This window comes from Notechis scutatus, chromosome Z, assembly GCF_049901735.1.
Source record: "Notechis scutatus isolate UNSWTSFEM ecotype Mainland chromosome Z, rNotScu1.2, whole genome shotgun sequence".
NCBI lineage: Eukaryota > Metazoa > Chordata > Lepidosauria > Squamata > Elapidae > Notechis > Notechis scutatus.
Genome location: NC_142025.1, coordinates 60,441,420 through 60,455,430, shown reverse-complemented (window position 1 = coordinate 60,455,430; position 14,011 = coordinate 60,441,420). Strand labels below are relative to the sequence as shown.

At 38.5% G+C, this 14,011-nt stretch overlaps 1 protein-coding gene across 5 annotated transcripts in view; it reads left to right on the top strand.

The window, feature by feature from the left end:
- Positions 1-13,466, top strand: part of GLB1 (galactosidase beta 1) — a 102,191-nt gene extending 88,725 nt beyond the window's left edge. For 3 of the 5 annotated variants that reach the window (XM_087948287.1, XM_026678460.2, XM_087948289.1), the window contains 2 exons: positions 4,526-4,750; positions 12,116-13,466. In XM_087948287.1, the coding sequence (XP_087804413.1) occupies positions 4,526-4,750; positions 12,116-12,373 (483 nt within the window). In that variant the 3' untranslated portion in view covers positions 12,374-13,466. The remainder of the gene's footprint in view (positions 1-4,525; positions 4,751-12,115) is intronic. The other 2 variants (XM_087948290.1, XM_087948288.1) reach the window with 1 other exon arrangement.
- The last annotated feature ends 545 nt before the right edge of the window (positions 13,467-14,011 follow it).

Here is a 14,011-nt window from a genome sequence, read left to right as displayed (position 1 = left end):
GCCACCAGATAAAGACTGAATGCACCAATTATCACATTAAACAAATCTACGCACCAATTCCACCCGTACTTTTTACAATTTTGTAAACAACAAACTAGAAGACTCAAGGTCCATCCCACCCCTGATAGGACCTAATGGTAAAGACTGCAATGACGACACAATTAAAGCCAACATCTTTAACACATTCTTTGGCTCAGTATTTGTAAACAGCAATGGATCATGCCCAGTATTTCCTAGCCGAACCACAGAAAACTACAATGATCTAATACATATCGATTTTACAGAAGACAATGATGAAAAAGCACTATGCAATCTAAAACCATCTCTATCTATTGGACTGGACGGAATATGTGCCTACTTCTTAAAAAAGCTAACCACTGCCATAGCCGAACCTCTTAAGCATAATCTTTGAAAAATCTTCCAGCTCCTTGCCTAACCTATGGTCACAAGCCACAGTCATCCCCATCTTCAAAAAGGAAGACCCCAGCCTAGTTGAAAATTAGAGACCAATCTCCTTATGCTGCGTCACCTGTAAAGTCATGGAATCAATTATTAACCAATCCATTATCCTCCACTTAGAGACAAACAACCTACTCTCTAATAAACAATTTGGTTTCAGAAAAAAACTATCCTGTAATCTGCAACTCTTACACTGCAAAAACCTATGGACTACACAACTCGATCAGGGCAAAACAATAGATGCAATCTACATAGACTTCTGTAAAAGCCTTTGATTCAGTGGTACATGACAAACTACTCCTAAAACTAAAATCTTATGGTATCTCTGGACACCTGCATAACTGGATAGAAGCATTCCTGTCAAACAGACAACAAATGGTCAAAATTGGGAGCATCCTATCAAATTCTGTACCTGTCCGTAGTGGTGTCCCGCAAGGGAGTGTTCTAGGACCAACTCTCTTCATACTCTACATAAATGACTTCTGTGATCATATTAAGAGCAACTGTGTTTTCTTCTTCCTAATTGTTTTCGTGAACTCCACACTTTCACGCAAAGTTACACCCATGGTTCTTAATTTTCATTAATCACAGGAGGTTTACACCTGCCTCTAAGCATTGTACACAGTATACCAACTCAGATACACTTTCTTCTATTAACATAATAACTTCCCCGGGGGGGAAGAGGGAGATTAGAAGGAATTTCTTTTTCAGGATCCTTAACAAACATTCCGTTTCGGAGCCCCATATTCCACCCAAGACTTTTACTCCCTCCTTTAACTGTTTCCTTTAACAAAAACACTGTACTTCCAAGAGGAAGATGTAGTCATGCACACATCACCGTCAATTAATCAAGGAGGGGTAGATCACCCAGTGAGACTTAACTAAGTACCCCTTATGTTCTAGTACTCACCTGGGCACCAGTGCCTGGTCTGTTTCAGCTCCTTTTCAGGGTCTCCAGTAGTCCATTTGAAGAGCAAATCCACAATCCACCCATGGAGAAGGAGCTCTCTCATACCAGCCACTGAAAACAGCGTGGGCACCCCCCTGGTCTGCAGATAGCTCACCTCAGCCAGTGGTAAATTGGATGTCCTTGAGCCCCACATTGGGCGCCAATTGTGATAAAAATCTACCATTTGGGTATTAAGAGATCTGAATACTGGGGAATACTGAAGCTTTTGCAAAAGGGAATTCTGCCCTTGGCAGAAGACCTGGTTCCCAGGAAGGCTGGGGTTTATATATTCAAATATACAGTCTCTGCCCCTTTCCTGGCTTCTGAACTACACACACACACACACACACACACACACACACACACACTTTATACAAAACAATAGAGAATTCTTACGTAATATTCCAGTAAATTATCTTAGGTTAACACAGAGGTTAAAAATGGTGTTACCATTGCTTTATAATTTCACAGGTATAATTTTACATATCACACACTCTCCCTCTCTCTTTCTTACGCTCTCCCTCTCCCTCCCTCCCTTTCTCTCTTCCCCTCCCTCTCTCTCACCTCTCTCTCCTCTCTCTCTCTTCTTCCTCTCTTTCTCTCCTGTCTCTTTCTCTGTGTCTCCTCTCTCTTTCTCTTCTCTCCTCTCTGTTTTTCTCTCCTCTCTCTGTCTCTCCTCTCTCTTTTTTTAATCAAGTTTTTTATTTATTCTACTATAATCATCAGTACGTAAACAGTGTGGCACCTAATTATCATACATTTTGATGCAAACAGAAATAACAACATTAATCACACCCCTTACATTCATCACACTTAATAATTCTAATATTGATGCACATATTTATAATAATTTATGACCCTTCATTGTTTAATTTCAATACAAACATGACTACAGTTACATATCCATCTTTCTTGTTGAAATTCATATCACATTATTACTTATTCTATTTTCTTTTAAATATTCCCAAATATTATATTCATTGAACCTATTTTATCAAATTGCAGTTCATAACTTAACTTATTTCATTTTTAAAAAAATATTCTCATATCTTCCTTTTACAATATTGTCTAGGATTCTTATTTCTTTTCTATATTCATTATACATATTACTTTTATCTGTCACATTTGCAATTTTATCACATACTGTTCATTTATTATTTAATAATTCCATCCTTATTCTATTAGTTAAAAAGGTGTCCCCTTTGGTTGTCAATTCGAGCTTACCACCTATTTGCCTTGGGCTTTCCCTCCATTTATTCCCTTTAATTCATTATAATTACCTCATTCTTCATTAATAACAATATTACCCTGTCTACTATATGTCGTATGTATGTATGTATGTATGTATTTTTCAGATCAGATTCTGCATGGTATTCTTTCTCTCAATCACCTAGTAAATCATTTATATATTGCAAAAATATTAATCTATTCAATTAATTATAAAAATCTTTCCTTCAATTCCTTATATCACAACACATTACCTTGCAGAATCTTCTTTCCTATTATTCTTTTATCCATTGTCTCTCATCCTCTTAACTCTGTAATTTCTTTACATTCTTGTTTGTTTCCTGTTTCTCTTTTTTCTGGTCCTTTCTCTTAATTCTCCTTTTTCCCATTATTATTTCCCTCCATTTCTCATTCCAATCATTTATTTTATCCCCCTCCCTCTTTCGATTTTTCTTCTGTAATTCCTCTTCTGCTTTTTCCCTTTAACTTTCTGAACCAATCCCCCTTTCATTATTATATCAAATCACAAATTTTTAACTTTAATTCTTCTTTCCCCCTGTTTAAATGGTCGTTGTTCCACTTGATCTTCAAGACTGATTTCCTCTTTATTTGACTCTTTCCCCTTCTGTTTCTCTTTGCTCTTCAAACTGAGTTGCCATTTCTAGTTTTTGTAATATATTGTTGCACATTTCCAGATTTATTTTCATCATTTCTTTCATACCTTGTAGATCCAATCTCATTTCTACAAATAGTTCAACCATTTTTTAGGCTGCGCCTTTCACCCCCTTTCTTTGATAATTATTCAATCCAAACATCCAATAAATTATTTCAACCAGCGTCTTTTATATTTAATTTCAGCAATCAATGTCCATTAGTCTTTGTTTCCAGGTTCCTTCTATTGGTTTTTCCCAAAGTCACCAGATAGTTCCAAAGCAATTTCTTCAGATATCTTCCCCTTTGTAATATTCTAATATTTCACTTTTCAGGGTTTTTCAGGGTTTTGTTTCATTTTAATGGAGTTCCTCTTATTTTCTTTTACGTTCCAAGTCAATTTTAAAAAGACTAGACACTCTCCGGTGAGCTCTCCTTGGGGCTCTTTGCTACTCCTTTTCTTTCTTCTTGGCAACTTTTTGGAAATCCGGGCTGGCTGAAGAGTGAGTCCGAGCAGCAGCAGAGGCTTCCCTGAAGACAACCCTTCTACTCCTTCTCCTCACACGACCTCAAGTTAGCGGCCTGACTAGGCCAAATTGCAACAAACGTGTGCAGGGTGGGCAGGTTGACCAGCTGACAGGCAAGTGTCTTTGGTGAGGACATTCCGGCTTTCTCTGAGCCCAACTTTTTCTGGTGGGCGTGCGAGCTTTGGTGGGGCCAACCCTCTTTTCTCGCTTCCCTGAACTTCTTTAATCAAGTGACCGAGGCATGCCCAGCACCATCAAGCATTGGAAGAAGCTCCCGTAAGACCTAGCAAGAGATGAGATCCATCCGCTTCTCCATTCCCCACCATCGCCCTTACCTTCTCAGGCCAGGCGAGGAGTGACTGGGTGGGGAGGGGAGACGGGTTGGATCAGCCAATTCAGAAGTTTATCTGTTCAGCAGGGAGCCGCAACAGAGAGATCAAAGAGCCACATGTGGCTCCAGAGCCGCAGGTTGCCGACCCCCAATCTAATCAGAGCAGAAATTCAGTTGAAAAATATCAATATAATACATGGTTTTCCAGAGCTCCCAAATACCTACTATTCTCATGGGATGATTTGCATTAAATTATTTGAGTCTATGTAGTCACTAGACTGAGGGCTTCCAAAATAAAGCTATAAGAGGAGAGAGAGGGAAGGTGGAATAGAGAGAGAGAATTATAAAGCAGTAAAACTCTTATTTATAATTTTTTTCCAGGGTCTGATTGTGAATTTAACTCTTGCTCAAGATATCCTCTTTGATTGGGAGATATATCCCCTGGACATTGACAGAGCAGTACAAGGAGGTTTCAATCATAGGATATCTGGAAAAAATGTATCAACATATGAAGGGCCAAGTGTTTATACTGGCAATTTTTCCATTCCTAGTGGAATTCCAGATTTGCCTCAGGACACCTATCTCAAATTTCCAGGTTGGACAAAGGTACTATTTCTTTTTTCATAGAAAGTTCATGTATTACTTCAAAATTCATAACAGACTTAAAATACTTATCATCAATCTCATTTATAGGTAAAGTGTAAAGCATCTTAATTGCAGTATGTTGACAGTATTGGGATTGTTAATTTCCAGTGCTAGGATTGAATAGCTGCTTATAATATAAATATTTAGTAGGTCAGCCACAAGGATTGATAAAGTTGGCAATGTACAACAAAGCAATTCAGGCTGTTATTGACATTACAATTATATGCTGTCTGATAATCTATCTCTTGCAATTGATGGACTTGTAGATGCTACTGGCTGAATTGTGTTAATATCAGTTAATGGATTCGTGGTATTTTTAGTACTTGCCTCACATGTGCAGATTAATATTGAAATTCATAATCTGCCTTCCACACATATGTTCCAGTGTCCAAGACTTATGTATCCATTTGATACATTAATATTTAATAGCTCTCATAACATAATGGTTTTTACAAATTTTCACTTGAGAATATCAATGATTGGAATGCACAAATTGTGAAAATTAAAAAAGTTATTTGGTCCATTATTTCTAATATTTTCTAAGATTGATATCAGCACACTTTCTACTTTAACATTTCACACTGTATTACATGGGCATTTTCCTTCCAACATCTTTGATTCAGATTTTATCAACAACATAATTATGGCATTAAGCATTGTTAAATAACATCCTTCTAGGCAATTAAGAATGTTAAACAATTCTGTGACATGAATATAGGCAATGTTATTCTATCCCATGATGGTTTTTCAGGATTCCATTCTGGTATCAATTCTGATAAACTTGCATATGACATTGGTGGTATCCTTGGGAAGCATTTCTTATGATATCTGAACTATTTTTCTGTATTATTTTAATCAACAGAAAACCCCAGTGGAAAAGTTAATCTCTTTTCAATTGAATCTGTGTTGTTCTATCCCTTGTTCTTCATGTGTTCTAGTTTTATTCTTTTAGCACACATGAGATTTTTAGTGTATAATAAAAAGTGACAACATAACATAACATAACATAACATAATATAACATAACATAACATAACATAACATAACATAACATAACATAACATAACACACAACCCTTTGTCAGATTATCTTTTGGCCATGTGCATCATATTTTTTCTGGAGAACATCTGTCATCATAAGAGTTACAACTGACTTGATGGCACCTTATTTCCTATTAACTAATTTGAGAGATTATCATGCAACTTCATAGAACTATACAGAAAACACTGTTCAGTACTCCTCTCTCTAGTAAGAGCTGACACTGGATTATTTTTAATAGATTATTTTTAATAGAGAGAATATTTGTAGCTCATGGTTGAACTGTGGAGTCCTTGGCTGTTTGCTTGCAGATCAGAGTAGACATTACCTGACTAGATAAGTGTCAGGTTACCTGACTAGATAGTGAGTATTACCTGACTAGATAGTGAGTATAGGGTTTGCTCCCCATTCATATACAGTAGCTAGCCTTGTTGGTGGAAATGTATTTTCTTCTAAGTATTTCCTTGATTAAGCTTCTTTTTCTGCTTGATTGTTTGAGTGGTGATAATTATCGATGTTGGTTGCTTGCTTGAGGGGATGTGTTTTGATCCTTTTTCCTTCCTTTTTAATGTTTCTTTTGAATAATGCTTCTTTTTTTCTTTTTAAATATATATATTTTTTAAAAATATACATCCATATTGTGTGTGAACAGAGGTGGTTCTGAGTATTGTTCACATTAATCCAACTCATAGTAACAATGTTAGTAATCTCTATCACATTTATCAAATTTAGGTAATCCTCATTATGTTGTTTAAACATACATAAAAAACAAAAAAATGCCTAACATATATAAACTTCTAATCTTTCAAATTTAAGTAATCCTTATTATATTGTTTAAACATACATGCAAGGAAAAAAGCCTAATATCACATTTATAAAATTTAAGTAATTTTCATTATATTGTTTAAACATACATAGAAAAAAGAAGCCTAATATCTGTAAACTTCTAATCTTTCTATTATTTTTATTTATTCTATAAAAGTTTATATTCTACTGTGTTTCTCCAACAATACGGCCTCCCCCAATAGGAAGTCCCAGCATGTTTTATCAGCATAAAATCAAATTAAGCCCCTCCCCCCAAATTAAGGCCTATATTAAACATGTGAAATGGAGGGGAATGGCGGGGGGCTTGCTGTTAGGAAGTATTTTTGTTGCATACCCGGATATGGTGCTGCCTGCGTTGACTTTGGCATTGGTGGGGCCCTTCGTATCAGGAGACCTTCCGCCACCGTTGCTTTCCCTTCTTCCCATGCTGCCATGGCGTTTAGAGCAACGCCGTGGTGTTTGGCGCAGCCACGCGCAGCCAGCCAGGGCTCCTCCCTGCAACTGGAGCCCGGTGGAGACACTTGGCTTCAGGCGCTCCTGTTGCCGCCTTCCCTTCGCCTTCAAAGGCAAAGCCAATTCTTTTAAAAACGACGCCCTACTACCGGTATGACAAAGCCTCCCCTGCCCAAGAGGGCAGCCCAACCCCACATGGGGAGGTGAATCCCTGCCTGGCACCGGGCAGAGCACGAAGAGCTTCTCCTGGGGTGCCCAGTGCAGCTGACAGGCGGGCCCTCCTGCCCAGCAGCGGAGCTCTTGCCAAGGCAATGAGTGCCTCCCTGCCGGGCACTCCGCAGTGATCCGTGGACAGGGAGGGAGGCGACGGCGACAGCCTGCGCCACCTCCTCCTCTGAGCTGAGCACCACCGAAACAGCACCTCTGCCTGATGCCTGTGCAGCTGCAGAGTTTGGAGCTGCCAGTGCATTTGGAGCTGTGTGGGATGGAGATGGGCTGGGCGAGGGGTGGAAAGGACAGGCGGCTTCGGGCTCTCTCCGCCGGCCCTGCCGGCCAGGGAAGCAGCACTGCCATCGCCTCGCCTCCCTGTCCGTGGATGGGTGGGCGCTATCACTGCCTTGGGTGGCCTCTCCTGGTGGCCCCTTCAGGTTCGGGCCGGAGGGACTTGGGAAGGAAGCCAAGCTCGGGTTGGTCCAGCTCTTTTGCTTGGCAGGCGGGCGCGCACCCGCAGCTCACTTTCCTGGCTCTGCCCAGCCCACACAGCTCTGGCATGGCCCTGGTGGGATGAGAGGAGGGTCCAGCGGGAGGCGCTCACTGCCTTGGCAAGAGCTCCGCTGCCGGGCAGGAGGGCCCGCCTGTCAGCTGCACTGGGCACCCCAGGCGAAGCTCTTCACACTCTGCCCGGCGCCAGGCAGGGATGGCAGCTGGGCGCTTCTCCCGGGGTGGCCCGATCCTGAGCTGCGGCCCCAGGAGATTCGCCTCCCCGTGTGGGGTTGGGCTTCCCTCTCGAACAGGGGAGGCTTTGTCATACTGGTAGTAGAGCGTCATTTTTAAAAGAATTGGCTTTGCCTTTGAAGGCGAAGGAAGGCGGTGACAGGAGCACCTGAAACCGAGTGTCTCTGCCGGGCTCCGGTTGCAGGGAGGAGCCCTGGCTGGCCGCACGTGGCTGCACCAAACGCCATGGCATTGCTCTAAACGCCGCGGCAGTACAGGAGAAGGGAAAGCAACGGTGGCGGAAGGTCTCCTGATACGAAGTGCCCCACCAACGCCGAGGTCAACATCCAAGCCGTCACTGCCCGCCCACCTGAGGATGCAAGGGGAGGGAATTAAGTCACCCCCAAAAAGACGGCCTAGCCATTTTTTGGGGGGCCAAAAAAAAGAAGGGCCCGGCCTTATTTTGTGAGAAACACGGTAATGTTTCCCCTATCTAATTTTATTTCTGCCTCTTTCAGCTTACAATCAAGCTACTTTAATATTTAAAGGGCAATTCTTTCTATTCATCATCTTATCCTCTGTTGAGCTTCAATTCTTATCCATTTTTTAATTTGCCTCCCCAACTCCTCATCTTTATCTCTATCTTCATCTATATCTTTCTAGTTCATTCTAACAATTTCTCCCAGTACAATCTTATACTGCCAGTTCTCCCAGATGTCTGCCCATTTCCCAATCTCCTTATCAAAGGTATCTTCCTGTCCTTGTCGATTTGTCTGTTTTATTTTTTTCGGTCTTTCTTCCTTTATTAGCTGATTTGTCAGTCCTATTTTTTGCACCAGTCCTTGATTTATTTGTTCATGTGGCCAATTTATCTGTTCTTTCTGCTCCTTTTGCTTGCCATTTGTCTGGTCTTTCTCTTTGTCGAGCTTTTGCTTCATATGCTGATTGTTCTGATCCATATTGTTTCCTTGTTTGTATTCAATTTGCTGGCTTGAGTAGTCCATTTCATCCAATCTTTCTGTTGCTTCCACCAATTCATGGGCAGTTTGATCTTTATTCATTGTTCTTTGCAAAATGTTTTCCATTTTCTCACCTATACCATCAATTGAATCATTAATATTTTGGAACAATAAAGTCATCTCATTAAAAAAATCCTCTTATTTCCACAGCTGTTCCTTCAACTCCAATCATAATAGTGATACAAATGGAATAAACAATAAAATCTCACTCTAGTTCAGAAAGAGTCTAAAACTATAGGAGTATAGTTTATTCTCCAATCATTAGTAAATGGCACACTCCTCTCAAGTTTCCATGCTACCTTTTTCCCAGCAAGTATTAATTTCAATCAAAAATAATTTCTTTCAAAACAAAGTCAATTATTTAGATAAGCCAGTTCCAGCATTTGCTCAATACTCTAATAGTCCAAATATTTTCCAAGTTATTTAAGTCTGCTCTTTGTTTTTAGTCTTTTGTTCTGGTTTCCCAAAGTCTCTTTTATACAATGTCTTTCTTATTTCCACCTCTGGTAAGTATAAGGTGATAAACAGTTAAAAGTCACAGCTACCAAATATCAAATATTTATTTCCTCCTCTGTGAATTTCGAGGAGTCTAGGAGTCACTTTTCCTTTTGTCAGTAGATGGTGGTCTCGACTTACTATATGGCATAGATCTCTTTATCCAAAGTATTTTTTTGCTGCTTAAACATGTATATTTTTAGAATCTCTTCTCTAGGATTTTTTTGTTTTCCTTGGGGTAATTTTTAAGGAAAAAAAGAATCATCTCACCCAGCAACAATCTCTGTTCACTGTTCTCTTTGCTCCCGTACTTTCTTATGTGTTCTGATTGTCCCTGGCTTCATGGCAGCCATATTGACTGCTGCTGCTCTTCGTCTTTTGATGAGGGGGATTTTCCAAGTCAGGGAGGAGAAATGCCCCCTCCTCAACCTGCAGGGTGCCCCCCTTTGCTTCACCACCCCTACAGGGTGGCTATGGCTGCTTTCAGAGCCCTCCAGTGGGGAGAGCTCAGAGCGGGGCCAAGGGGCTGCGGAGCTCATGGTCCTCATTTCCGATGCTACTGGAAATACAGCCGGAAGTCCTGAATAATGCTTCTTGATCTAGGATGCTTACAGTTTTCAAAGAAAAAAGGAAACGGACTTCCTGTACAACATAGTCCATGGATATCCTTGCAAATTTAGCAGAAAATGTCTGGTCTGTCAAATATTTACAGCACATCTAACACAGGCTATAAAAAGGATAATACTGCCAAACATCAAAAACATCTCAGAACAACCACAGATTATCACAACCACATGGCATCAACATAGCATGCAAACTAGCTAAATCCCTCCAACACATCTTAAACAAAAGACCCAGTAGTCCAAAAAGAAAATACAGGGGTCATCTACAACTTAAAGTCTTACATAGGTCAGATAGGCAGAAGACTAATTAAATGAATCCATAACCACAAGTAGCAGTCAAAAGACACAATGAAAGTTCCTTAATCTCACAATATATGGACAGAATCGACCATAATTTCAATTGAGAAAATGTGAGCATCCTAGACAAAGCTAAATCCAAAAATAGATAGGAAATCAATTCAGACAAATCAGCTATTGGTATCAATCTGGTACCCAACTGGATACCTGTAGGATCCATAAGCAAGGCTTGTATAAGACTCTTTTTACATTTTTCTTTACTTCACAACAACTGGAAATTTCACCTTTGATGTAGAAATGGGATATAGTCATCCCGGATTAATTTATCTTTTCTTTGTTCTCTCTTTAAGGTCAGCTAAAGTGCCATGTTTTGGGGCAATGAAGGTTAGGTTGTATACGTAGATCTTTATTGAAGTGCAATCTTAGAATTTTTGTCATCAATTTGTTTTTGAAATATGAGAGTCAGATTCACAATGAATATAGTAATGGAAACAAGTAAGCCTTTTTTGCAGAGGTCATTTTAAATTCGGGATTTTCTTCTTTTGGGGACAATTGCTATTTACAGTTTCTACTTTTGATTTTTTTATGTATTAAATAGTAGAGAATGCTACATATTTTAGCTTAATGCTGCAAAGGTCTTTTTCTCAGTCTCCTGTCTCGTTCCCCCCACATATACGCATGCACACACACACACATACAAAACAGATTAGCAAGGGCAATTTTGCCAAAGATAATTTTGATAAGAATGTTCTAAGGTTGAAACTTATTTAACACTTTGTGGAATGTGATTTATCATATCTCTAGAACTGTCTTAAAAAGTTTTTTACTTTTTAAAGACATAGAAAAATGCATAAACAGAATGAATTGACAAAAATTAAAAATATGATTTGTAGAAGCAGTTTGCACCATAACTTGGTTGAATTCGTTTTTTAAACTGTTCCACTTTTTCCTAATCAGCATAATATCCTTCAGTGATTCCAAGAATGCATGTTAGCATAGAGGTTAAGCAGATTACCAGATGGATTTCATTTCTGTGTAGGATGTGAATTGAACTCCAATTAATCAGTGCCTTTATGGGCACTTTCCATCACTCCAAGTCCCAACTTCCTCTTGCTTCAGTGAGTGGATCAGTGTTTCTCGTTGACAACTTGGGGGTGTGTGGACATCCTGGTTGTGGAATTGTGGAATCTGAAATTTACACATCTTAAAGTTGCTAAGGTTGAGAAGCTTTATCCATAGATTGCTCATTTGGCTTCCTGAGCATATTTGAAGCTGTATCCAGTAGTGCCCCACAAAATCACAGATTTTCAGTTTAAGTCACAAATTGACTTCTATGGACATAAGTGGTTAGTAAAGTAGGTATGCATAAGTGTACTAACGTGCCTATCGTCTCTTTCTTTGTATTTTTATTTTTTATTATTGTTCTTGTTTTTGTTTGACAAATTCTAATTAAATAAATAAATACATTTTAAAAAATCCTACATATATTCCTCTGGCTGCTTGTTTAATAAATGCTCCAAACCCAAATTCTTATGTCACTATTGGGGTGGGGAATTTTGACTTCTTAATTAGAATTTTGTTGGATTTGATTTCATATAAATGTTGCAATAAGGATAGCTAAAATTGTATTTTTTTCCTTTGCAGGGACAAGTCTGGATTAATGGCTTTAATTTAGGACGCTACTGGCCATCCCTTGGCCCTCAATTAACATTGTTTGTGCCTAAAGATATCCTTGTTTCATCTTCTCCAAATAATATTACCATTCTGGAGCTGGAGAAATCTTGTGGCATCCAGAATTGTTTAGTGGAATTTGTGGATAAGCCCATCCTCAATAAAACTCTTGATTATGAAGGCAATTTTGAGAAACTGTTCTCTAATGATTTGTGGCTGAATCCTATATAATTCTGCTTGATTTACTGATTGTTGAGCCCATCAAAATACTCAGATTCAAATGCTTGGTTCTAAGAGATTCTTAACTTCATGAAAACGAACATATCTTCTGCGTTTCTAAAGTAGTCATTTTATATTGATGAAGTCTCAATTCTATTTAATTGATTTTTCCATATATTAAATCAAAATGTTAATTAAAAGTGTCTGGGTGCTATTTTAACACCCAAATTTAATTGGATATTCTTAGATGTACCACACTGTGTTTTCCTTGGACGATTATAGCTTTTCATATTTGGTTCTGGAATATGTTAATATTTTTGTAAAATATTTTTATATATTTGTCTCTGGTAAAATTGATGAAATTTTTAATACTGCATCCATCATGGTTCCCCTTCATCATAAATGTCAGAAAATAAATGCAAAATTGCCAAAATTATAATGCACAACCAAATTCGTATAAAGTCCTCAATCACAAAAATTGTTGGCTATTTTAAATTATTTTATTATACTATTAAAGTATACTTGTTTGATTGTATCACAGAAGGTGAAATTATCTAGCCATTCTGGTGAATCCTCTCAATAGTTTACATGCTCAGAATGATCTACATTGCAGATTTTTGAATTGTCAGAAGCAGAACTGGTTCATGATGTTCCAGACATGGCTACAGCCCTTAAATTAGCCATGGCAAAATTATTTTTATATATGGGTCAGTTAGTCACCAGGAATCAAACTTGCCTTGAGAAAAGTCTATTGCATATGCATAAGCCTCTGGTTTCTATTGGCGCCCTTAACTTTGTTAAGGAAGCTGTTCTACCCTTATATGAACGTTAATTATTTGTGGACAAAATGTGGGGAAAATTTAATTTAACCCAAAAGCTGATTTTACATACCCTGCCTCTATTATTTTATTGTTCCACTGTTCTTTGATTCCCATACTGTTTTTCACAGTAACCTCAAAGGATTTTGTTTTAATCTGATAGTCAAAAGTGAACAGGATTTGTAGCTTTCCATTAAATGCTTACTACTCCCTCTGTGTCATTTCTCACAGAGAATTATTGTTTCCTCTTGTCCATTAAAATAAATAAAACAGTTACCTGCAAAAAATTTTCTTCTATTAGTCTTTCTGTGTACTTTAGAATCAATTTTGTTCCTTTCTTTTCTATAGACTTCCTTCAACTTACTATACTTTTATTTCTGGGTACACCATTTGGGAACTTTATTTCTTTCATAAACACTCTATTGCGATCTCACAAAATCAGTGCAGGCTTATAGTTCCTGGAAGCTATCATGATGTTTAGTCTTAACAAGCAAGTTATTCCTTCATGGAAACAAAAATACATGCTTCCCTCAACAAAAGTACATGCTTTCTCCAGTGTTTGCCATAACAAATATAGAAGATGAAGTGAGTCTTCAAACATGATCTACATTAAGGTGTGTGCTCATCTGATGCACCAGGAGTCTTGTGTAAAATGAGTGAAATTGCTCTGCATACAGATTTGAATCTGGGCAGCAATTGGTGCTTTACATTTCACAGCCAAAATATATTGGGGATAAAGCTGCAACTAAAATATAAAGCAAGACCAGTGGTGAAAAGCATTTAACTAGAAGTAGGAGGTACTGAGTTCTAGTCCTTTTGAGCAGGTTCTCTT